At 35.7% G+C, this 27077-nt stretch overlaps 1 protein-coding gene across 1 annotated transcript in view; it reads right to left on the reverse strand.

Annotated features, from left to right (window-relative positions):
• LOC104287483 (A-kinase anchor protein 9-like) overlaps nucleotides 1-27077 on the reverse strand; it is a 62256-nt gene that overhangs the window by 26148 nt on the left and 9031 nt on the right. Inside the window, exons 4-19 of the mRNA XM_009886199.1 lie at nucleotides 25260-25415; nucleotides 24106-24303; nucleotides 20890-23328; nucleotides 19063-19276; nucleotides 18182-18261; nucleotides 16373-16511; nucleotides 15834-15931; nucleotides 13293-13398; nucleotides 12656-12854; nucleotides 8601-8697; nucleotides 7637-7729; nucleotides 5708-6076; nucleotides 4518-4742; nucleotides 2749-2889; nucleotides 2108-2211; nucleotides 1088-1293 (exon numbers count right to left, since the gene is read on the reverse strand). Coding sequence (XP_009884501.1) covers nucleotides 1088-1293; nucleotides 2108-2211; nucleotides 2749-2889; nucleotides 4518-4742; nucleotides 5708-6076; nucleotides 7637-7729; nucleotides 8601-8697; nucleotides 12656-12854; nucleotides 13293-13398; nucleotides 15834-15931; nucleotides 16373-16511; nucleotides 18182-18261; nucleotides 19063-19276; nucleotides 20890-23328; nucleotides 24106-24303; nucleotides 25260-25415 — 4864 coding nt within the window. The remainder of the gene's footprint in view (nucleotides 1-1087; nucleotides 1294-2107; nucleotides 2212-2748; nucleotides 2890-4517; nucleotides 4743-5707; nucleotides 6077-7636; nucleotides 7730-8600; nucleotides 8698-12655; nucleotides 12855-13292; nucleotides 13399-15833; nucleotides 15932-16372; nucleotides 16512-18181; nucleotides 18262-19062; nucleotides 19277-20889; nucleotides 23329-24105; nucleotides 24304-25259; nucleotides 25416-27077) is intronic.

Below are 27077 nucleotides of genomic sequence, written 5' to 3' on the forward strand. Positions count from 1 at the left end.
GAATGAGAGAGATGTCACTGTGCTACAAAGTCATACATCCTTTCTTAACTTGCCCAAGGCTAATTGTGACCTATATTTAAAGCCAGAGTGAATCAATAATATTTAATAATCTATATTTTGAATGAAAGAAGTTCATCTTCATTTACCATTTGTATTATTACTCTGTAGTAGATGCTTTCTTAATACTGAAATGTAGCATTTGACTTCCAGTTCTTTTTTTCACCCACTGTAGTAAACATTCCAGCCAAATCCAGATGTATAATGTGTTTCAGGCTGAACTGATCTGTTGCACATTGCCTCCCCACGAGATCCAGGATGAATATACACAACCTTAATGGCACCTAAATGGCAATATAATAGAGTGCCTATTCTTGCCCAAAAGAGAAATGGACAGAAGCTACCCTAGTACAATCAGAAAAAATTAAACAAAGCCTGGGAGAGTTCTTAGACACTGGTAAGCAATTAACTGCAATGTTAAAATGCTCCTTTAGGCTTGTGCCAACTAGCACTCCTCCAAACAGCTGATGGGCAAGTCTTGGCAATCAGAAAGTTCCTGGAACTGTTTCCAAAAGGCTCTTTGCATGCAGCCACCCTCTTTAGAAGGCTAAGGAAGTCCACAAGCATATATATACAGGCTGCCCCATGCCAGCTGGGCACAGTGACCAGTAACATCCCTAGGCACCACCAGTAGAGATACAGCCTTTGACACTATTTCCCATTCCCCATACATACAGAGGAAGGTGTAAAGTTGGTGGAAGATGCCATGGAGCTATGTTTCATTCTCTTTCTCTTTGCCTCCTTCAACAGTAAGACCTTTGGTTTTGTATTTCTCAGTCACTTTCCCATTCTGTTGCAGGCTTTACAACAGGATCCTAGATGTGACTCGGAACTGGCTAGGGGCATGACCCAGGCAACTCCTGAAATGTTGTTTCTTAAGCAGAGATGTCATGTGTATTCAAATGACAAATAGGTTTTTTTTAAAAGAGTTTATTTTTAATTAAAAACTTCAAAATGAAGTTTATTTAAATATATAATAAAAGTACGCACGTGTTACTTGTTATGAAATAGAAAACCATACGAGCAGTACCTTTTTCATATCCCACACGGATACAGGGTTTTACTGACTCCTCTGTTTCTGTGTCCCATCCAGCTGGTTTGGAAGGCTGGACTTTCCCAGCCCGATCCAGTAACCCGAGAACATGGCGACCAATTGTCTCCTCCATGGCCACAGTTGTCTTCACAACTTCCAAAAGAATCTTCATGAGTTTCTCATTAGCCTTCTGAAAAACATGCCTGTAGGACAGAAACTGATCAGCCCTTTGATTTTTCCCCTGCTTTCAAAGTGGTTTTTATCCCTTATACACCCTTGCAAGCAGGAAAGATGTGCAGTTGAAGCACTAAAATTAAGATTTCTTTTTCAAGACCAAACCTCAGATTGTGTAATAAATATTAACATATATAACTATTAATATTAATACATACAACACTATATAAAATAACTATAAATGTTAACACATAAACTTAAATATTAAAAGCACATATGTGTTAAAAGTCATTCTTTTCACAAAATATGTAAAAAGTCAAACTACTTATCAATATTTGTACTTTTATCTTGGTATTTTATCTAGCTATTCTTTTAAAACAGAGGTCTACATTTGCCTGGTATTCATTATAAACTTACTCTTTCCTCAAAGTGACAGTTAAAGAGATTGTTCCTCTACACAGATCAAAAACATTACAGAATAGCCAAAAGGTATTATTAAATACAACAATTACATTTATGTAAACTTGTTTCATATATCTACATACAATGTGTATACAAATACACGTGTATAAATGATAAATATGATTCTATATGTGTGTAACATGAAAAACAGTAAAATAGTCTAAGATTTGTCTCATCCTCTACACTATTACATTGTTAGGCTTTATAAAAAATAAGATGTTGTTTAATCTAAAGTATATAAACTTAGAAATATGATTACCTAGAATAAAAAATGCCATTATCATCAGAATAAAGCTTATAAATATTATTCATTTAACAACAAGAACACAATTCTCAAATTTATTTTTTTTTAAATAATCTTTTCTTAACAGTTCTAAGCACCTTTCTTTAGAAAGAAGAGCTGAAGATGTTTCATCAGGCTTTCTTCCTCCATCTTCATCCTCAAAGATCTGCTCTCTCACATCGTTTTGGTTTTCATTTTCATTCTGAATAAGTTTTTGCAGAGGGAGAGACGACAAAAACGACAGAAATCCTGTCATGCCAGAATCAACATACTCTTCTTATACGCAGTAGAATATGAAATTTAAAACCTAAATTAGTTGTGTTAATAAAACTCCACCAAAATACAAATCAAGAAACTACTCCTACGTGGAAAAATTAACTAAAACATAAATAAAAACAAAACAGGAAATCCAGGGCAGGGACTATTAGAAAGAACTTTGTTATGCTGATTAAACAGTTCTCGTACTTTCTGTTGGTGTTGCTATAGCAATATGAAAATGTGAGTTTACCTGAGCAAATAGCTATAGTAATAATCTCCACCCTCAAGCTATTAAACTAGCTTTTGCTTACCTGAAGTAAAAAACTGTCTAGCAGTATCACCTCTTGATTCTTAAACCTGCTCTGTTCAAGCAATACCCAACATCTTCTAGCAAAATATACTGCATAAAGAGCAGCATCGAAAAGGAATCTTACTGGTTTTACATGCCACAGCTGCCAAGAAAGTCAAAGTCCATATTTACCTCTGTTTGTGTGCTGTTGTTTTGTAGCTCACAAAACAGCCTCTCTTTTCCGGGTACGGAATGTTGTTTTAACGATTCCAGTTCTTCTAAAAGCATTCTCTCTCTCTCTGCAACCAGGCTGTCATTCTCCATTGAGACACGCTAAGAAAGAAGTGTTATAGAGGCACACACAACTTTTTAAGCTTCTGAGTACGTGAGTCTTGTCACTTCTAATTTTTTACATATTTTGCACAATGACATTTCAGTCCACTTCTTTAAATGTTACAAAGACATTGAAAGCTTTCTAGAATGGAACACAGCTAATAAATACTTTCGGTATCTTACACCTTCTTTGAGATTTTCATACGATTTGTGTGCCTTTTATGAAACACAGTGGTCACAATGCAAACTGGAAGGTTAATTTCTAAATACTACATGCTATAGTACATGCTTTGCACAAGAAAATAGATGAAAATAAGTTATTTTTATAAAAAGCCTACACAAGCTCTATTCTAGAAGAGCTAGAAGTGTTCATGGCTTAAATGCAACACATATGTTCCCATGTGGTTCTTATGGATAAACATCCTTGGCATTAAAAACTGGAGAAAAGCCAGCAGTGTAAGTTCTACTTAATGTTTTTCATCGGTTTCAGGAATTTGAACCCCTGATGAAAGATATGGTTGCAAATTGACAGAGGTAAAAGGAGAAAGGATGTATATATGGAAAGGAAATATTATCAGGATAAATGATAGAAAGACACCTACAAAGCAGCGAGGAGAAACAGACACGTGACATTGCTGGAAGCGACACCTAGCATACAAGTGACTAGCTCCCTAGGTTCCCCAGCTCCTTGAGCCCAAACTTAAGCAGAAAAGAACCAGGTTTGGATAAGGTCTGAAGGAACTTAAAGCTCCACTCCACAGTGAAATCAAAGAATTTTAGAATTCACCAATTACTCTTTCTGTGTGCATTTCTGTAATGTTACATTGTTGAAATTAAATCAGAGCAAGACAAATTCTTCTGGATTCTGTTTACTTTGTCTTTCAAGTGAAGGAATCCTTGAAGACAAGTCTATATATGACATTATTTTTGAAGACTTAGTAATTAAGATAAATTAATGAGTTTCATTAGCATGAACACTAGGCTTTGAACAGATGCAGAGTGACAAGTTAAATTTAAAAAGGCAAAGAAACAGTGGTGTTTCCCACTAAACCCCATAGATTTTGTTTCATTCTAACAATCAGTAAGGAATTCACCTCCCATAATTAAAAAAAAAAAAAAAAAAAAAGAAAAGGCCAAAACACGTTGCAGGAAGCCACTTGAAGTTCAAGTTTGGACCTCAAATGGGGATGAGGAAAAATGAAGAATTCTATAGTATTTCTAGCCGTGGCTGGTGGCTTCATTAACGTAAATGGATACTAGCCTGCATCACGCACCGGGCCATGTATCTGGAAGGTGGTATGGTTTACAATGCATCTGCACTCACTCACTCACTCTTCGGCTGCTGTGCAGCACTGCAGGCTTTCTCCAGGTTTACAGAAGTCTAAATTCAGCCATCACTGACTGAGCTTTGATTAAAGAAATATTCCTTTTATACATATATGTGTTTGTATATACACACACACACAAATAGGCAAATATGAGTGTGCATGTGTGTGTGTATGCATGCATATAGTAAATATGTGTGTGTCTCAATATATAGAGAGATACAAGTATAAATAAATATAAATCTGCCCGGTGATGTCTCTTTGTTAACCCATGTTAACTCATTGAGTCAAACCCCATATTACCTCAGCTAATTGCACTTTAAGGCTCTCAAGCTCTGCTATGAGTTGCTCTTGATTTTCTTTCTGACGTTCCATTTGCTGCATATGCCCTTGTCTCAATAATTCTGTTGCCTGCTGGTGTTCCTGATATTGCCGTACTAGCTCCTGTCTCATGTCTTCCAAACGTTCCTCATATAACAACAGCTGACTTGATGTTTCTGTGTCTGATGCCATCATCTCACTGTAGTGCTGAAATATTGGAACTATTTTAGCATTTTATATTAGCGACAGTTTCTAGTAAACACTTAAATAAATTTTAGAAAATACTTTCACAATTAAAGTCGCTATCATGAAAGCATTATCTTGTTGACTGCTTCTTGGAAGGTTCAGGCTTAGAATTATTCTCCATTTAAAAGACAAGTTTTTTAAAATAACCGTGAACAGTGTTAACTCTTACGTTTTTTAGCTGGCAGGGATCTCAACAGAAGATGCAGTGGCAGACACATGCGTGCGAGTGTGTGTGTGTGAACAACATCAAAAGTTTGAGGGCAGTATGATACAAAACAGGAATATTACAGTTCATTCACTACCAAGACAATACAAGATCAGAATAGTTAACTGTTACACAACTTTGAAAGTGTTATTTTTGCTTCAACTAGTGCAAAATTTAATAAATAAAAAAAAACAGGATGAAATTGTCAAGTCAAAAGTTATGACTGCTTTTAACCATATTTATTCCACAGCTTACCTCCACCCCATGTTTGTGAAATGCTAAATATATATTTTACATATTACAATTTTTGTATTCAGCTGATATCTTTTATCACAAGGGACTCAAACTCTTTAAACACTATTTTTAATCTGTTCCTTGTATAAACACTGGAATATAACCTAGCTTACAAAAAGTCTTTATACAATTTATTGCCTGCAATACAGTTTTATCCATGAAATGGAATAATCTGTTTTCCTGTAACCAGTGTCATATTCCTTTCCTCACAGCACAGCATAATGCTATGATAGTCAGCTAGAACATAGGAAAGGAGGGTAGATAATTTAGATTGTCACTCCTTTGAAAGGGAAAGGGCAGTATTTAATTGGAATTTTCACCTTACTTTGTTTCTTTGCAGTTTTCTCATTGAAATGAATTGTAAATCCATTGGAAAGATTATTTGGATATGGTGTTACACATTGTCAATTTTTCTTTTTACACTTACCGGTGTTTCTTCAGCTGTAAGCCCTTTGACATGGGAAAAAAGTTCCTCAGAAATCACCGATTCATGCGTGGTCTGTCCTAATGCACAGTCAGGCTTGCTATTAGACTGAAGCTGTTCTCCAAGTAAGTTGAGCTCACCAGACTCTTCCCTGAGTTCCTTGCAAAGTGACTTCCATTCTTCATGCTTATTGCCTTTTTCTGTTGCTTTTCTAAGAGGGCCATCAACCTCTTCTTCACTATATTGCTTTCTAATTTCAAAATCCATTCTCTGTTGATGTACAGTCTGTGTTTGTGCTGCTTCTTCCTTCTGCCTAGCAATTCTTGACATTTCAGTCTGTTTGGCAAATGCGACACTCATTGACACAATTACCTGAATAAATAAGAAAAATCTGTATTAGTTTATCATTCACAGCATCTCCTATTGCTGAAGAAATCTCATTGTTGACCTTCAATAACATAAATAAGAGTACTAAAAGTTCTGAACTATGATTTTTTTTTCCCAGAAGAAAATGGAAAGGTAAAAGAACATCAACATCTTGCCAATCTCATCAACAGTCACATCTTAAAACACAGACATACTGTATTTAAGGTAGTTTATTAAACTATGAAGCTCTTTTCAATTAAAATATGTTATTTAGCACAGAATTATCTACTTCTTTTTAAAAAATAGTCTATAAGATGGCTTTAAAAACTCCTGTCATATTGACACAAGGGCAGCTGTGCTAAGCTTCCTGTAACCAAGCATCCTTTGTAAATGTTTCACTGACATGGAATTTTGGGCTGTATAAAGACAGCAGTGTCATGTGCTTGACACTCAGCACAGGAATTTTACTTGACCAGAAATAAACTTCTACTGGCATTACATAGCTGCAGTTCCAGTTACAACAGGCTGGTAACTTTTGTATTGCGAAGCATCTCCTTCTAATACAAACAAACCCATTTTCCAATCACGTGAGCAGTTCCTTTCTAGATTTAGAATACAACCATTTATAGCATAAGCTACAAAATGTGTGAAAAAAATAGTATAATAAATGCCGAAGTGTTACACTTGAAAAGAAAACACCTAACACTTCCTTTCCAGAAAATGCGAGTTTGTCTTTTGAACTTAAACTGACCTTAACAAAATGCTAGCCAATCATGTACTTCGCTTTCCCATAAAGAAGGGGGTTTTTGGCAGCAAAATAGAGAAATAGAACTCTTACTCCAGAAACCCAGATTAAAGTAATGTCATCATCCAGTGCTGGATACAACATTTTTCTTAACTCTGATTGTAAACCTTTTTAAGAAGTACTCCTTTCTTTCTTTCCAATTTTTAATTTACGTTAACTTGATTTTTATTTATGCCATGATATAATGAAAGCAGAGATAATTTTTCATCTTGCAAAGAAGTGAAAAATTTTTTGGAAGTCAAAAAGTAAGTAAATCCACAAACAATTTAATACACTGTACCTATACAATTTTAATTTTACTTCTCATGTTTTAGAGAAAGTCACCAGATCCAAATAAAAACTATGCATTTTACACAATACATTAAAATGCACAATAAATATTATCAGAAAATAGCGTGAAACTGTTAAGTGCAAAATCTTTTGAACTGACCAGCTGTTAAGCCTCAAGTGGCAAGAAATCCACTCTCTAAGCCTCCGAATTTTCTAAATAAATTCTAATGTCAAGTATGGTTGCATGTTATCCCCATCATGAACAGAAGTTATATAAGGAACAGGAGAGGCAACTAAAAAAACCCAAAACGTTTCAGATTTTGTTTCGTTTAAGAATTTCCCCTTTCAGAATCAGTATTAAACAACTCCTTGTCAATAAATCAAACAAAAGCTAACATACGTCATTGCAACTTTCTGAATTGTCAAAAATCAGAAATGAAAGTGATAGTATTTTTTAAACATATTTTAAAGTAACCAAATTAAAATAATACCTTTGCTATTTCTTCTTCTAATCTTTCTTGATACTGTTTTTCTAGCAACTGAACAACATCCAGATCATTCTGCATTTCAATTTCACTAGTAAGCTGTAAGAAAACCATGAAATCTCAGATCAGGTATATGTGCTTTTATTTCATTAATTTAAAAATTTTCAATCTGACAGATTTTTTTTTCCTCGATTAGGTTATCTTCATTTCATGCAAATCACATTTTGTACCACAACATAAAAGAACTGGGTAAAGGACTTTGCCTTGTTTCCCCTTCAAAATTAATTTTAAACGTTGAGTTTGGAACAACTGTTCTTCCAGCACCCTTTAAATGGTCACATGCAGAGAAAACAAGTAAGAAAGCACAGGATCACATTACAAAACAGCATCACTATTTTTCAAAATGCAGAACTGTTGAGCCAGGTTTCCAGTAGTACTAGGAGAGGAACGTATGGAGTCTTTTCCATTTGCATTTGGTGTCTAAGATCTTTGGGATTACTATTTCAAAATTTCTTCTAAACTGTGCAGTCTGTACTTTTAAAGTACTAGGATTTCACTTAAATCACTCTTCTTCCATAACTAATGTTTAAAGAAAAGTCACAATATTTTAAAGACTCCTGAAGAAATCCCTGAATTTGAACACCAATTTTTTTTTTCCATTTTAGTAAGAAGCAGCCTAAACCAAATGTCTTGTTTCAGAGAAGAAATAAATAAATAACAATTTAAAAAAAATAAACCCCAGGACCTATAAAGCAAGCTTTATTGCTGATAATTTCCAGAAATGTTTTTCAGCAAAATTTAAATCTTTTTCTTCTAACATGGACCATCTAATAGTACAGCATAGTATTAACATGATAATTACTTTACTACTACTGAATACTAGTCCGTATCTCAATTTCATCTTAGAACCCAAAGCATCTGAATTATATTGACCATATATATATTAGCCATCAACTGAGTTATGTAATACCTCCAATGCTTCATCTGTTCTTTGCTGATGAAGATTTTCACTGCACTTCACTTCCCTGAAGACGTCTTTTAGCTTTATTTGTGAATCTGAAGGTACACTAAAAACGTAAAAGAAGAGCGGGGAAATTAAAAAAAAAATAAAAATCAACATTGCAATATATCTTATTTTTCCTCTATTCAAACATGCATTATATGAATATACATCATACATATTTAAAGACCAATAACTGCCAATATTTTCTTCAGAACACACATCTTCCCATGCCATTAATTTCATATACTTGACTTCATAATTCATCTGCCTTCCAAATGCTAGCTCTTCCTCTCACCGTAACACATCTTAACATCAGTTTTGCCAAGGACCTCACAAACAACTTACTTTTAAAGCTACCTGAGAATATTTTATGTTTAGTAACTCCACACAGTTAAAAAGACACAAGCCCCTCTTTGAATCATAAGGATATGAGAGAAACCAGAATGGCTATGTGTAAGAAGCCATAAAAACACCTAGAAAATGGTTGTATTTATTCTGATTCTTTCAAATTGATGCTTATCAACAGACACACCATCTTCTTTCTTGTGTTATATAGAGGAGGCGTACACATGAAAACAGTAAGAAATTCAAGATGATTCATTTTATATTTAGGTAACAACATGCTGAAATATATTCAGAGACTGTCTTTTCCAACAGAACTGCTCTACATATTCAGAGTGCTATAAATCAGTAAAAACCAAACCACCACCACAAGCCACCACAACTCTAGCTGCCCTTTCACTACAGATTGAAAAAGACTTGAGAGAAATACACTGTCAAAAGGATAAGATACAGTATCAAACTACCTTTAAAAAAAAATAAACTCCTCTAGTATTTGTGATCTGCTACCACAAAGACATGAATCCCTTGCTGAAAGACAGTGTAGATTAAGTTAGAAGCTAGGTTTATTGTCTGTGAGACTTACAAACCTAACTAGACCAGAGTTTTACAGAGACCATGAAGCTTTTCTTTTGCTCAAATCTGAGAACTGGTTTAGATAATCCTGAAAAGGAATCCAGAATGGTAATTTTATAAAGCTTGTGGCATTTTTAACTACAAAAAGTAACCCATTATTTTTAGCATTCGCGTTTAATTTGATCAATGAACAGTAGCAACTGATTTCCTTTTTCTTTTTTTTTTTTCTTTTCTGATGTTGCAATACGATATACAATCAGATGAAAATCATAGAATCATAGAATGGTTCCGGTTGGAAGGGACCTTGAAAATCATCAAGTTCCAACCCCCCTGCCATGGGCAGGGACACCTCCCACTAGACCAGGTTGCCCAAGGCCACGTCCAGCCTGGCCCTGAACACCTCCAGGGATGGGGCCTCAACAGTGTCTCCCAAAAAATCCCAGGCTTGGCCACAGCTATAGTCCTACTCAGATGTTATTTTAAAAGGTATGGAGACGGAGTATGTAACACATCATTCAACAGGTTGCTGACTACACCATTAAAAGACACTCATCTTCAGGCTTGAGACATAATGGGACAGGCCTTCATACTAGGTTATTACAAACCAATTTATGTACTGATCTAGGAACTTTTCCTGTAAAACTCCAGTTTCATTTTAATGTTTAAAACCTGAATTTCAGGAATGAAAGCTAAGACAATGCATATCTTCATGGGAAATCTTTTCCTTACTTGGTTAGCTTATAAATACTGATAATAGCTCTAAATGCTCGTTAAAGAGATGTAAAATGAGTTTGGAGTATTTTAGGTGAATAGTTATCATAAACAAAATCAGAATACTAATTGCTCATTTAAAAATAATTTATAAATCATATATGAATACTTATAACTTGTCCTGAACAAGACACATACAGCAGTATACAGTTTCAAAAAAAAAATGCATTTTGAAAATGCTCTTAACTTGTCGGGGTTTCTTTGAGGATTAAAAAGTAAATGATTAAGAAGCCATACAGTCCCTCAAAACTGAGCTCAGGCTAATAAATGCGTACTGATTCTACGAGAGATGGTGAAAACAATGATATCAAACTATGGTGTCAGTCTTACAGATCATAAACATTTGCAGAACATGGACCTCTTCTCACCTCAAAATAAGTATATGCAAGTATTAATTCATATGAGGAAAAAAATTGGTTATTTTACTTGCCACTTACAAGACTAGAAACATATTTTAAGGAACGAAAAGAAAAATATTTTAAAATATTTTTAAATATTGTTGGACTAGGTGATCTCCAGAGGTCCCTTCCGACTCTGAAGATTCCGTGATTCCGTGATTAGAAAAACACAGATGGCTGAGAAAAGGCTGTGATCAAACAATAAGGGAAAAACAGCTGTTTGGGTTCTGACGGGTCACGGTTGAAGGAAAATACTTTTATCTTCATTTCTCTCAACTTCTAAAGATTTATCCTACCACAAGTCCTTGCTTTTTAAGAGAGTACTGTGGTAAGTATATAAAATATTTAACAATTTCTAGAAACTTCTAGACAATTTTCCCCCCTTCTTAATAGCATCTCCTATTGCCACAGTGTCTACCCATTTCCCCTTGTTATGGTTTGAGAAAACCACAACAATTTATTGTCATTTAGACAATTATTCTATCACTTGATGACCCCTCCCCACTTGGGAAGGGGAATCGGGAAAAATCAAGGAAACCTGAAGTCTGAAATATAAACAGATTTAATAGAATAAGACTAGCTAATTAACATTAATAGCACTAAAGAACCACTATTGATCCTAATCCCAATATAAAATATACAGGGATTATACTCAGTCAATTCTATCAGTAGGAAGCTGTGCACTTCCATCAGTGGACAGCAAATGTTGGACACTGCGAGTGCGATGGCTTTGGGAGGAAGGGAGGGCCTCAGGGGTCCAGCACCCGGGCAGAAAGTTCTCAAGATCACAGTCATCATAGAAGAGAACTTCACAGCAAACTTTCTAATTTGCATATTGAATGTGACATTCACGGTATGAAATATTTCTGTTGGCCAGCTTCTGTTGGGTCAAGTGCCCGGGTCTCGCTCCTCCTTGTCCCTGCCCCTGGCTAACTCAAAAACACTGAGACCTTAAAACCCACATACCACAGCTGGCTATAAGGTAAATATTTTCACAAATTCAGACACTAGTTATAGAAGTGCAGTTTTCCCAAGCACTAGAAGAGAATTTAGTCCTGCGTTGCGCAAACCAGGACACCCTTTTAGAGCTGGGCACTGGTCTGACTAACAAACACTCATAGTTCTCTCTCACAGAAGGGAGATTCAGGTAAAGGAAAAATGCAGAGAAACTGAGTGGATTTGTAGTATAGTAAATGAAACAAAAGAAAGGAATACGAAGGTCAAAACCAGAAGAATAGGAAACCAGAGATGACCCTGAATACAGCACAATCAAAAGCACCCACCGCTCCTGGAACAAACTCAAGGAGACAGTGAACGAATCAGGAAACAGGAGGCGGCTCCATCCTCCACGGGTGGACGGCCTCAAGACAATTGCACCTCTTCCAGGTTTGAATGGCCACAATGGTCAGGGCCAGGAGGAGGCTGATGAGTATGTCCCATGGCTCATGACTTGGTGAAAGCCAGAATGCATTAAGTGCACCTTAACTCTGCCACGAGCTATATTGCTACATAGCATTCTAGAAAATCATCAATTTCTTGCAACTATGCTACATGAGGTATCTTTACATGTAAAGCACATTGCCTGGAGTTTTGAGGGTTAAAAGGTGCCTGTTGAGTTGGTAGTTTTGAAATTACTGCTAAAAAGCTGATATATATGAAATGACATTTATACGTTATTCCAATTATCAAATCTTCCTCTATTAACTATAAAAATGTAATAAATTCTAGATGCTGCACTACTTAGTTTGTGACGTTTACGTCATTTCTTTGTAACACTCTCAAAAACTCTTGAAGGAACAAAACAACATAAGAGTAATGTATTTATAAATAATTTCTCAAATTTTGAAGTGAAACATGTAGCTTTACATGAATGGTTATTTGAAACACTTCTTTTTGTACACAGTACAAAGCTGTAAGCATTAAAGAACAAATTAATACCTTGCGTGGTCAGAGGATACTCCAGCACTCTGAAGCTTATCCTGCAGATGAACAATCTCTGTAGCGTACCTCTCTTCACTTTCTTTCAGCTGCTGTTGGAAATAGGACCGGAGGTGTTCCACTTCTTGAGCATGCTGTTTTTCAAGTTGTGTTTTAAGGTTCCCTATCTCCTTCAAACAGTATTCTTGAATCTTAGGATCTATATGTAGGGTATGGGGGGGGGGGATAAATTACATTAGTATAAATTAACTCTAACTCTCTCCCACGTTATGAGCACTGATTGACTAAAGAATTACTGTATTAAAAAAATTATTCTGATATCATATCAATTACTTTTCCATAACAAATAAGTATAACTTAATCTTCCATTTTGCAAAACTATATTTGATATGCGTAACAGAACTTTAGCTGTGGAAAACTGAAAAAGACTAAACCAAAACTTTCACAGAATATAACTCCGAAATATTTTAGAGATTTAAGAAAATCAAGAGTATCAGACTGCAAAATCTGAAAAAAATCTCTTGTGTGCTTTCAGTTGTAGTAAGCAATGAAACAGTTAAAATTTAAAGTCATTGTCTTCTCGCTCTCTCTCTCTCTGAATATACATACAATAAAAACAGCATATGCATATTTTTACCCATTAGACCCTGTGAAGGGGTCTGGAGACATTCCTTTCTTGTTTCCAGATGGCTACGTTCCTCTTCTTTCCTCCTTTCTAAAGAAGACAGCCATGGTTCTTTGACCTAAAAAACAATACAGTAAATACAAATGACAACAATTTGCCTAGCAATAATGCAAAAATATTAACTGTAATTATAAACATGTAAGAAAGGTTGGTGGCCAATGCATAAGACAGCGTAACCAGTGTAACAATGTGTTTCATTTTACAGCCTAAATGACCAAGCATACATTAATTGCTAGTTGATCAGCCTGTGCAGAATGTCCACTGTAAATCTCAAACTTCTCTTTCTGGATATAAACTGTTAAGTCATAATTCCTCTAACTCCAGGAGCACTACACTTCCTCTCCAAGAAGGAGAGGAAGACACTAATACTCTCCTCAAGCCCAAGATGCAGTTTTCACATATAAACATTTTTTTTCACATGTATATCCATCAACACAAGTGACCTGCAACCATCTCTAAACATAGTTGGTTAGCGTACTCTATTTAATACATGGAAGTACCTAACTCCAAATTTACTGACAAAATTTGTCTTTAGGATCCCATGTCCCCGAGCTGAGTGTAGAAGTTTGGAGCAAGGAAGACAACCTTGGTGGAGGAGCATCAGGTTAGGGAACAAACTGGACACGAACAATTTGGTGTTGCCTGGTGGGATACACAAAGGAGTGCTGCGGCAGCTGGTCTAAGTTATTGCGAGGCTATTCTCAATTATCTTTCAAAGGTCTCAGTGATTGAGGGCGGTTCCTGAGGACTAGATAAAAGCACTCCTACCTTCAAGAAGAGAAAGAAGGAAGATCTGAGGAACTACAGGCAAGTCAACCTCACTGATGTCTGGGAAGGTGACTGAGCAAATAATTCTGGAAACCATTTCCAAACACATGAAGCCTAGAAGATGCTTCATTTGGGAGTAGTCAGTATGGATTTACGAAGGGAAAATCATACCTGACCAACCTTTTGATACCACCTCCCATTACGTGTCCATAGACAAACTGATGAAGAACGGGGATGGTGAGACCGACTAAAAACTGGCTGAAATGCTGGGCTCAAAAGGTTGTGATCAGTGGCACGAAGTCCAGTTGGAAGCCAACAACTAGTGGTGTACCTAATGGGTCAACACCAGAGCCAATACTGTTTAACCTTTTCATTAATGTCCGGGATGATGGGACAAAAGCGCACCCTCAGCAGGTTGGCAGACTGTACAAAACTGGGAGGAGTGGTTGATACACCAGATGGTTGTGCTGCTGTTTCAAGAGACCTCAACAGGCCAGAGGATGATCTGAGGGCTGGAGCACCTCTCCTATGAGAAGAGGCTGAGAGAGCTGGGGCTGTTCAGCCTGGAGAAGAGAAGGCTCCAGGGAGATCTTATTGCGGCCTTCCAGTACCTAAAGGGGCCTACAGGAGAGCTGGGGAAGGGCTTTCTACTAGGGCATGTAGTGACAGGACGAGGGGGAATGGATATAAACTGGAAGAGGGCAGGTTTATATTAAACATTAGGAAGAAGTTTTTCACTTTAAGGGTGGTAAGACACTGGAACAGGTTGCCCAGAGAGGTTGTTGAGGCCCCATCCCTGGAGGTGTTCAAGGCCAGGCTGGACGTGGCCTTGGGCGACCTGGTCTAGTGGGAGGTGTCCCTGCCCATGGCAGGGAGGTTGGAACTCGATGATCTTCAAGGTCCTTTCCAACCTAAACCATTCTATGATTCTATGAAATGGGCTGAGAGGAGCTCATGAAGTTCAACAAAGGCAAATGCCAAGTCGTGCAACTTAGAGAGGAACAGCCCTGAGCACCAGTACATGCAGAGAACTGACCAGTCCTGTTCAATATAGTCATCAATGACCTGGATGAAGGGATAGAGTGTACCATTGGCAAAACTGGGAGGGGTGGCTGACATGCTGGGAGGCGTACTATTATGACAGAAGTCCAACAGCCTCTTGGGATACATTAGGAAGAGTGTTTGCTATCAGGTCAAGGGAAGTGATCCTTCCTCTCTACTCAGCACTGGTGAGACATATCTGGAGTGCTGGGTCCAGTGCTGCACTCCAAGTATAAGACATAAATGGACATACTGGCACGAGTCCACCAGAGGTTCAACAAAAAGATGGGGGGCTTGGTGCATTTGTCTTACAAAGAGAGGCTGAGAGAGCTGGGAATGCGTAACCTGAAGACGACAAGGGTGCCTGCCGGACTTGTGGGGTCTCCATCCTTCAAGGTATTCAAAATCTGGCTGGACACAGTCCTGGGGAACTTCCTCTAGCTGACCCTGCTTTGTGCAAGGGGTTGGATTAGATGAACCCAGAGGTGCCTTCCTACCTCAGCTATCTAACGATTCTGTAACATGGGTAGCAGCTTTCTCCATTTTATCAAATCATTGCCTTGCTCTGCCACTCAACCAGGATACAAAAACACAATTTCAAACACATTTTTCGCTTATCCAGAGGGAATTTATGCAACAGAAAAATTCAAATGCTCATATACTCATATGCTATAAAAAGCTTACCTGTTTACAATCCTTCATCAGCTGTGTTTGAAGTGCTTTCAGCCTACCGTATTCTTCCATTATCTTGTGTAGAAGTGCATCCATACGTTCTTGCACAGCTAAATTACACAGATATCCAGGGACTTTAAAAAAAAAAAAAAAAAGTTAAAGATTTTACCAGAAATTTTAATACAGTGAATTGTTCACAAGTTCTCCACTGAAGAATTATCTGATAAATATTACATAATTATTGAAACAAGTGAGGTCCCTTCCAAATATTGGATGCATATATTTTTTTTTTCGGTTGAGCTGCTAGCTGCTTATACAAAAGGAGAGGGGAAAAAACACCTTTTTTTCACCAATTTCCACTATAATGAACACAGCACAAGAAAATACTCATAATAAAAAGTAAAAGTGCTACAGAATAGTGAGGAAATCTCTAAAGCAGCTATTTAGGCACATTAATTAGCACCTGAACAACAAATGGCATAATTACCAGTCTGAAATACTTGTAATCAGGTGGGTTTTTTTCCACCAGCATGATAGTACAATGCCATTACCTTGAGCTTGACCTCTGTGTATGGGTAATTCTACGCTCAGTTTTTCTTGCAGAGCAGCAGGCCTATGGAAAATGTCCTGTTCCTTATCATCAACTTCTACAGCAGTTGAAGAATGTTCATTCTGATTGTCACACAAAACCTGTACAACAAATGAAATAAAGAAAAAAGTGAAGAATTCTTTATTAATTTATCAAATACAATTCACAAAGAAAACAAGAAAAATAGTGGCAGGAAAGTAGTATTTTGTGAGTATTATCTTCTGTGGAAATGATGGCATACATGTTTTGTTCAGTCATAAGACCCTAGACAATCTTTAAAACTCCTGATAAAAGAAACAGGTATGGAAAGACCTTCAGCTAAAACATAAATACATATATTTTGGAATTGTTATTTAATTTGGAACTGCCAAGTAGTAAAATCTTACAGAGAAAGGCCTCCTTTATTAATGCTGAAAGCAAATTTACATTGTAAATGTCTCATTCTCATAAACTGCAATTTTACTTGGAAGAAGTATTCCCCATGGCAGAAATTTGTATCTTTTTAGATATTACAGTTAATCTCATTTTTAAGTATTGAACAAATAGGATAAAAGGGGATGGCATAAGAAAAATCAAGCAAATCATAATAAGAATGCCTCATGTTTGTTGGTGTTGTGTCACCAGCAGAAGAGCTGCCATATTTACAATGAGTAGGCAAACAGAAGATTTATCCATATGATGTCTGAAGATAAATGATACTTGAAAACAAATGGCCTGCTCAGAGAACACAGTGCAATTCTTTAAATAAAGATTTTTTAATTCAATAGACACCAAATTCAACTTACAAAAGTGAAATCATATCATCTCCAAAAGCTCAATATGGAATCATACAGATAGGCAGTATCCTTCACAGCTATGAAACAACTCATATCAAAGACTCTCACTCAGCAGCTACTTTCTGTGAGCTATCATGGAGCCCTGCTTAATCTCTCCTATGTTGGCTCTCAAGTATAAAAGTTCTGCTACCCACTTTCCCAAAAAGGTGTTGAAAAAAGTCCGGCAAAGACAGGGAAAAAAAAAACCAACACCAAAACCAATCATTTGAAGTATTTAAGACTGGAAAACCATATCTTCTAACGAAAGTAGCTTAATTTATTCAGAAATACATTTAATAAGTAACTTGATTGCTGGTCAAGAAGTACCTGTGAGGGTCATTGATTACTAGCGGCCTACAAAAAAAAACGTATAGCAAAATAGTATTATTGTTGGCTGATACTAGAATACAGACTACAAATAAACTTCAATTTTTGACTATAATATTTAGTTACTGAAAACAATATAGGCAGCAATTGTGGTAAATTCTTAGACACTTTTAAGTCTTTGAAAGATATACCACAGCTAAGAAAGGAATTACTATCTTATTGCAGATCTGAGAGAGTGATGTCCTTTGTGTCAATATGTGCATGATATCAGACCACTGTTAAATCAACACCTTATAGCCAGAGACATAGAGAAAGGAATAAAAATACTTCCAAACTAGTAAATGTAAGACAAACATTACATAGAAGATCAAGACTAGGTATAAGATGAAAGAATTGTCTTATGGACAAAGACATAAAAGAGTTTAGGACAAAAAAACCAAACCAAAACCACTTGTAATGTTATTTTGGAAGATCAGGTTTAGCAGTCTCTATTTTGAGATATATGCAAAGAGAAAAGCTGCAAATAAACTCTGTTAAAAATTATGTAGAAAAATATGATGACTCACTGTACACGTAATCTTTCATTTTCAAAATTTCCATTTTAAAAATGACTCTTTTTTAAGTCTTACCTGAGCAAGCCTAGAACATTCCTCAGTTACAGCTTCATTCAGCTTTTCTATAAGTCTTTGTGTAGATTTGACTTCATCATCTATGAACACAAATTATGCATATTATTTTTAAACACGAAATGCACAACAACTTTTCAAAGGCCTAATTTCCTGCCTTGGTGAGGTTGCCTCTTCAGTTCTTAGAAGGGCATGGGTTTTTGTTCCCCTCTTTCTTGTTCCATTACACAGACAGATTCAGTTATTATGTTAGAACTGCACATTCAAGAGAAGTGGTAAGAAATGGCTTTGTGTGTTAGGGAGCTCTAGAAAGATCAAACTTTACAGAGACATACTGGAGGGCAAAGAACTTACGCCAAAAAATTACAGAAGGGCAAATCATGAGATGACAGAAAAAGTAAGGATACAAAACCAGCATGATAACATAAAAGCTCACTGAGGCAAGAAGTAGTAGCAAAGAAATTTACTTACTTGTAGGCAGGGAGCCAATGCAAGAATTCAAAGAACAGAGAATGAAACAAGCCCAAAGACATTTTGCTGATGCATTTGCTTATTATTTCAGTAAGGAATACAACCTTATAGGTGAATCTATTATATAGATCTTTACAGTTACTTGAACTAATACAAACAGCAAAAAATGCAATGTAATACTTCCCATTCCTCCTTTTTTTTTTTTTATATTATTTTCTGCTTGTTTTTTTTTTAAGTACCCTGAGTATTAGATGACTTGTAATGGGTAAATAATTCGGTACAAAACCATTTCAAAATATACTACAAAAACAATTTATTGGACAGCTACATGCACAAACTCTTGTGCTTGTTTTCTTTTAAAGACACTGTTTTTCATATCAAGAGCTTCACTCCCATAATTCTGGTCAAGTTACCTGCTTGTTGAATTTTCAAGGTCTGGAGCTCCAGCTGATGCATTTTTTTAAGATCATTCATCTCTTGTAGATGACTACGCACAAGCTCCTCTTTAAGACTGCAAAGCGCACTCTCTTTTTCTGCTTTCAGGTACTCACGAACCTGGTCTACATGAGCCGAATAAACCAGGGATAGGCAAATGCGCTGTGCTTCCATCTGTAGCTGTAAATCAGTCTTTGAATAAAAAGACACGTTTACAAAGAGTGAGAAACAAGAAAACAAAAAAGTTCCATCTTTGCAAATTTCTGAAATTAATAATGTGCTGAACGGAACGCTGCATATATGGTACGCATTAGGTAAATTTAAATATGCACAGTTCAGAAAACTGAATTGTAACAAAATAGTAGGATGCTTCTTCAACTTAAAATAAAAATCCAACTAAAATCAACAAAACTCAGTATGCTTCAATTCCTATTTTGCAGTAATAAAAACCCAACAAATTTTACCCTGACGAAGTGAGGGTGATATCACTATCAACAGAGAAAGTTAAGAAAGTTCACTTCAAATACAGAAGAAAGACTGCATTATTAGCAGACCTCAAAAACATTGATTTCCAAGGTTTGCAGTTCTAGTCTGTTCTTTTGGGAACAACAAAAATATGCTCAGGATATGCCAAGAATGAGCTATTTGGAGTCCAAGTCTGAAAAGGTTTTTAGACACCTCTGGACCATACTGATTTTTCAGTTCTATGGCCGGAAATGGCAAGATCCTTACTACATCCTCATAAAAGAAAAAAAACAAACCCAAAACCAAAACATTACACTGCTGTAGCTTTTTTCTATAATCTCACAACTGTTTCCAATGTGGTTTTGATTGTGATTTTATTTCGTACAAAATGCATGAACTACAACACAACATAACACTAGGCAGTGGTGGTAATAGTTCACTGTTTGGTTTTTTCATGTTCTAAAAATCCACCCATTTAAAAAAATCATAGAAGACTGGTTAACATCTATTTCTATAGAAAACAGTTGCATACTTCTTGCAGCATGCTGTTCAACTTCATCACTGTATGTAACTTTAAAGCCAGTTTTACAATTCCAGCACCTAATTAAATACTGGTAATTCAATACTTAGCTATTTTATTGGCAAATTACAATCCTTTCCATACTACCCTCAATTCATTTACAATATGAAAAAATTCCAAGCAAAATTTTTCCAGCAAAACATAAGAGATGTTATGTTTTCTAACATAAGAGAAGGTTAGAATCACACAATATATACAACTTCTATATATTCGCTCCTTTCTCTTCTCATGCTCACATCCAGATACATTTCTTAAGAAGTGATAACTGCACATACACAAAAATTTTGGTAATGGAAGATCAGTATTTCACAAGTTTGATAAAAGATGACTGAAGAAGTCAAGAATTTCAGTATCTATTTTGTTTGAATGAGTAGTTAGAGAACTAAAAAGCTAATCACAGATTAAAAAATTATGTCCTGAGTAAGTTTTCACCCCAAGTAATTTAGTTAAATGCTATATAAAAGCGTGAAGTGCTCTCTACATCTTCTCCTTACCTTTTGTTGTTGTTGTTGATTTAATTAAATGTAAGGGAAGAGTATTTCTTTCACTGAAAAATATCATCCTCATATAGAGTGACTGCGGTTATCATTCTGGTCATTCATGTAACCACTTTCAACCACTGGCCACACTGCCACGCATACATGACAACACATCTGGACTTCAAAGTAGCCAATAGGAAAATATGATGCAAATTTCCAAGTGCAAGCTCCTACAAATTTTCATAGGTAAATTATTTTCTATACTGCTTTATGTAACGCACCTGTTCGGATTTTAAGGCATCCACTTGCTGCTGAAGATTGTTATTTGCACTCTGTGTAATGGCTACTAACGACGTTTCATCTGTCAGCCTGTCTGACATCCCATGCAAATGTTCTACAAGTGACTGCTGTTCTGGTTTCAGCATTTGTTGAACTTCCTTTCTTTTTGTTACCTCAGGACTGATATCTTTACCCGAACCTACATCTCCGCTTCCACTTATTCCTTCATCAACTTTATACCTTGGACCAGGGGTTTTATTTCTACTTTCAGATGCTGGAGCAGCAGTCTTTCGAGCTTTTCCTTTAGAGCATTTTGTCTTAGGGTCATTACTACTACTATTTCCTCTCTGAGCATGGCTAATTGTGACTTCTAGTTCTTTACATTTTGCTAGAACTTGTTCTTTCTCATCTTTTAATGATTTAACTTTTTCATTTAAATGACAAATTTCACTATGCTTTGACTTCAACTGTTCAGAGAGATCGGAAAGTCTCAGGGATAATTCCAGTTTCTCACGCTGGGTAACCTCAAGCTTCTCCATAAGTTCTGTCGCATCTTTCTCAACAACTTCTCCAGTCTCAAAGGTGTCTGCCCTGGACACCCTGAGTTCTTTACTCCCTTTAAAACCAGAAGTTTTCGTTTTAAATAAAACTGGTCTGTTGCTTTGTAAGTGGTGAAGTTTTTCATTCAAAGCTTTGAGTTTGCTTTTATATTCAGCTTCTTGCTTATTCTTATTCTCCTCTAATTCAGTTTTGGCCTTCAGAAGACTTGCACATTCTTTCTGCAGCTCTTTATAATTAGCTTCAAGTTTTTTCTCAGTGAATGAAAAGGCATTCTTCTGCCGTTCAGTATCCTCCTGGAGTTGACCATTTTGGTTTTTAAGCTGCTCATTTTCAGTAATCAGCATTTCTATTCTTTTTTGCAAGTCCAAAATTTCTGACTTAGAGCTAACACTGTTGTTAAAAATGACGTTTTCTTCAGAGTTTACTAACATATTTTTTAATTTCTCTTCCAGAATTTTGTTTTCCCCCTTAAGAAGGTTATTTTGTGTTTCAAGTTCTGAACATATTTTTTGAAGGCTATCTTCTCTCTCCCTCATTTGTTCCTGCATCAACTCAGTTTTAAGCTGCAGCTCTTGAATTTCTTGTTCAAGGGTACCTTTTTCTTTTTCCTCTTGCCTAAGCACTTCAATCTCCTTCTGCAGCTCATGGATTTGAAGGGTCATTTCTTCAGATTTAGAATTTACAATGGACTGCTGCAAATCTTTTAGGTTTGAAATCTCTAACATCAACTGATTTTGCTTTGTGATTAAGTTGTCCCTTTCAAATTGCACAGCTTCTATCTTTTGGCTCATTGCATTTTGTACCTCATCTAACTGCTGTTTATGGTGCATAATCAAGTTATCTTTAAGGCTTTCCATGTTCACCGTGTGCTCTTTTTGTAAGTTTTCTTTAAGTCTAGAAAGTTCCTCTTCATGACTAAACAGAAGCTTCGTTCTCAGCCTCTCTAATTCTGCTTCTTGAGATTCTGCCATCCTGTCCAAAACTGCATCCTTCTCCCTTTCTAGCATTTCAAGTTTTATTTTGTAATTTGTGACTTCTGCCTCATGTTTTAATTCCAATTCCTTCCTAAATTCAGAGGCAGAAGCCAGCTGAGTTTTTAAATCTTCAATCACAAACTGGTATTTTTCAGATTCATTTAATCTACCTTCCATGTCCACTATAGTTTGTTTGGCTCTTTGAACCTGCTCTCTTGAAAAATTCAGTTCTTGAAAAAGATCTTCCATTTTACTTTGCTGAAGAGACTTCTCTGCTGAAATTACTTCCATCTGTTGTGACAATTCTTGCTTTATTTTTTCCCTTTCATTATCAGCATCTTGCAATTTCACATTCAATTCATTAATTTTAATATTCATTAAATGCATTTGATCTTTATTAACATTCTCATCCAAACATAGACTTGCAGTTTTCTCCAATTCTACTTTTTGTTGCAGAAGACGCTGTTCTATTTCCACTGCATGTTGCTTAATTAATTCTTGCTTCATTTGTACAATCTGCTGGCCGTGCATTTCATCTAATTCAGCCTGAAGTTGTGCCAGTCTCCTTTGTGTTTCTAATTCCATTCTTTGCACAATGTCAGCTTCAGACTGGCTGTCTTTATAACATCGTTTCTGCAATTCTTCCACAGTTCCCATTAATTGTTTTATTTCATCAGAACATTGTCTTTCTTTCTGTTTGTAGGTGGTAAGTTCAACTTTCATATTACTTATCTCCTGGTTCTTTAGTGAAATCTGATCTTTCAATTCTTCAACTAATTTACTGACATCTGATAAGTTTTCCTTAAGCTGAAATGAATTCTTTTCTTCTTCTCCAAGTTTTGCTTCCAGCTCTTCAACTAATGCTTCTTTTTCTTGTAGTTTACTCAAACCTTCTCCCTCATTTTTCTGTTTTTCCTTTAAAAAATGAGCAAAACCATGTTCTTATTTTTAGTTCATTATCGGAACACATAAGAACATCTATAGGCTTAGCTATTTAAACACAATGGTTTTCTTTAGAAGGCTGGTGAGCATTTATAAAAAATAAATATCAATTATTTGTTGACCTCATTTGGAGGTTATCTGTACCTTTGGAATAAGTGACAATCCCTATCCCCCTCCCCACATCACCTCCCCTCCAAAAAAAATCACTTCCATTTTTCCTGTTGTGCTCTGATACTTCAAAAAAAAAAATATTTGGTGCAGTCTACTGAAAACTTTGTCTCTTGTCACTTTAAATGGCATTTACTTTTTTTAGATACTTTTAAGATGTTTTCCATGAAGGATAATAAAAGAAATGTACATGAAGAAAAGAATTCATTCTTTCCTTAAGACAGAAAAGGCTGCTCAAGGAGGTTATTTTAATTTTTTTTTCCCCTAACAAAATCATGTTGTTTAATGAAGGCATTCTAACATACAGTATAGTTTCATAATTTGTCATATTTGTCATAAATATTTCTGTAGTTTTAAAAATCACGACACATAACACTGACATAAGAATTTCACTTTTAAATTATACGTGTGTTATGTGTTAGTAACAGAAGCAGTCTTAAAAACTTAAAATCTTTGTACGCATTGCAGCACACTCATAACCTGTGCTTTGGCCCTTAAATTTCAAAGGAACCACAAAATCCTGGAAAAAAAAAAAGAGATTAGGAAAAGATACCTTTCTCACAAGGAACATACCATTTCATACGTTGTGATTTTGTCTTGAAGACGTGTAATCTGCACTTCAAATTCTTCATTCTTTGTTTGATAATTCTTCAGCAGACATTCTTGTTCTTCTAGCTGTTGCTGATGTGAAAGTATCTGTTGCTTGGCTTGCAATAAATCAGCAGCTGTGCAACTATGGCTGGTGTTCCTTAAGGCTTCACTTGCCTGCAACTTGAATGTTAAAAAAAGAAAAAAAAACAAACCCCAAATTATATCAAGTTTTTCAGAAACAGCTTGCACTACAGAAAGTGATTTTTACTTTCTTCTTCCACAACACAAACCCAAAGACTATCGCAAAATTTTGTAAATTCTTTTAGGAGGAAATGAAATATCCTTATTCTTTTGGGATGGCTAACCAATAAGAAATATTTAATATTAAATTCTTTTATGGTGAGCGAGCACAGGACAGCAGTGTGTCAGAAACATGTCTAACTAGTAAAATGAACTAGTTGCAATTGCTGTCCCCCAAATCAGATTTTAAATAAAAAAACCTCAGGCTTCAGAATATAATCCACCTGAAGCTCAAAAAAGCTATATAAAGTTCTTAAACAGCACAAAATCCAACAATATTCAACTGCAACACTATAAACTGTAGCCACGCAGATTAACAGTGACCGTGGGACCTTAATCACCAGTGTTTTTTTGAACAAATGCTTCTCTGAAACTTAAAATTTTTTATTTAAATAATAACACCGGAAGACGCAGGTTGTACCCAAAAATATAGGAAGGACTGGAGCATGAAAAGGTGGCCCATTAAAGCTGATGGCTGGCTGTTCTGATTTCAAAGGAACAGGTTGGATTTCAGCCCAAAGCTCTGAGAACTAATTACACAAGTGTTTTTCCCTAAGACAACTGCCATCATCCAGTATTTATTAGAAGATATCATTCACATACTAGGGAAGAAAACAGACTAATCTTTATTATTTTATAGTGAATCAGTAAAATAAACCAGGTACTATAATGATAACTGTAGGACTAGTAAAGTGACTGCTGAGTTACACTAAGAAACCAATTCTTCAAAAACACACAAAAATTTCTGTGTTTCTGCAGGAAGTAACCATTGATGGACCCTGCAAAGTGAGACCAATTCCCAAACCCAAATAAATATTGGTAGCGCTGTAACTTACATGCTGAAACTGAATTTGTAGTTTTTGACTTTGTTCAGTGAGCTCTAAGAACTCCCGCATAGTTTCATCCTTTTCTTTCCGTGCCTGCTGAAGGTTAGTAGTGAGCTGAGTGATAATGTCATCTCTTTTTTTGATAGCAGCCTCAAATTCTTGCAACTATGAAAGATAAAATTTAAACTATTAGTGCACATCAAAGCCACAGACAAAAAAAAATAATATTATCTTATTCTAGTTAAGTAGGAATACATCATCCCTAACCTCTCCATTTAAAAGATGTCACACAGACGTAGTGGAGCATTTATGTTTTCACAAACTATTTGTAAATACTTCAGAAACAGATTTTTTTTCCCCCCTAGTTTAACAATATATGACCCCTCTCTAAAATATGCTTATCAAGGAACAAAACCTGAACCTTTAAGAAGGTCAATTAGTTAAAGATATAAACTGCTTTTAATCTAAAAAGCACGGCCACATAAACAAACCATCATACAGGAAGCCAGAGTATCTATTTATAGCGCTTCTGCAATTTTGTATTACTACTCACGTCCACACACTTTTCTCACAATAAATACAAGTTATATCATCTCTCACTGAAAGTTCAATAAATTGCATTCATCATACTATAAGCATATAATGGATACCATGGAGTATCCTACATTGTGAATCCAGAGAAATTATTCATAACTGCATGAGAAAATCACCTCAAGCTGCAAAACTGATACAGTGTATTTAATAGATGAATCTTTTGTAATTTGGAATGATGAAGAAATGATAGAAGTACAGAAAAAAATCCTTTGCAAGTTGTTTTATTTTTTGTAGGATTATACTCAGGCAGCCAGAAATTCTGCAATATTACATAAATAGATATGTTACTTTAAAGTCACTTTGTCAATTTGAACTCATTCAAGGCTAGTGGAACCTTCATCTCTACATATCGCAAATTTCTTAAATCATCAGTCACCCTCTGTAACTGTCTGGTTTACAATGCTCCCAAAAAGCTTCTCCAGGTTATATGCTGAGTCCTGAAGTAAAATTATCCTACTTGCAGATAAACATTACTGATTCAGAGGATAGGGACATTATTCAGTGGGACGTAAAACACAGAAGTCCCTTAAACAAGCCAAATTATGCAAAGAATTTGAGGACATTCTTTCAAAGTTCTTTTCAGAACACTACAGTGAACTCCTACTTCAAAAGCATGGATCCAGTGGAACTACTAGATGTTTGTTATAATAGAGAAAATTAGGAACAGACCAGATACTTAAGTGTGTCATATTTTTCTTGTTGCATCTGTTCAATGAAACTGAGTAACTAAATTTATCTGTTCCGATCCACACATTGTTATGTGATGATTTTCAAGTTTTTTTCATTCAATCTTTTTCTTCAACAAACAAGCAGAACTAAAGCACACAACATTATCTTCTGCGCTCCCCTTTCAGAATTCTGTTGTCTCTTCTGACAAATAAAGCATATGCATTTCTCAACTGACATATTATGCACTGTACCACTATCATACAAAAATATGCTGCAACTATTAAAATATTATTGTACCACAGCCTGTTTGGGTTAAATATATTTTTAATTTACTTTAAAAATAGTAAACATAGCTATTTAAAAATGCAAACATTTTCACTTTCATCTTTTTGATGAAAAACTAACAGTAGTCACAATTGTAAGAAACGTAAAATCATGCTTACATTCTTTATTATGCTATAATTATGCCTATTATGTTAAGCACAACACATACAAAATACATTAATTAGAAGCTAAGTTTGACTTAAAATGCAACACCAGAGATTCACCAACAGACAAAGGAAT

This window comes from Charadrius vociferus, unplaced genomic scaffold, assembly GCF_000708025.1.
Source record: "Charadrius vociferus isolate BGI_N301 unplaced genomic scaffold, ASM70802v2 scaffold855, whole genome shotgun sequence".
In the NCBI taxonomy this organism is placed as follows: Eukaryota; Metazoa; Chordata; class Aves; order Charadriiformes; family Charadriidae; genus Charadrius; species Charadrius vociferus.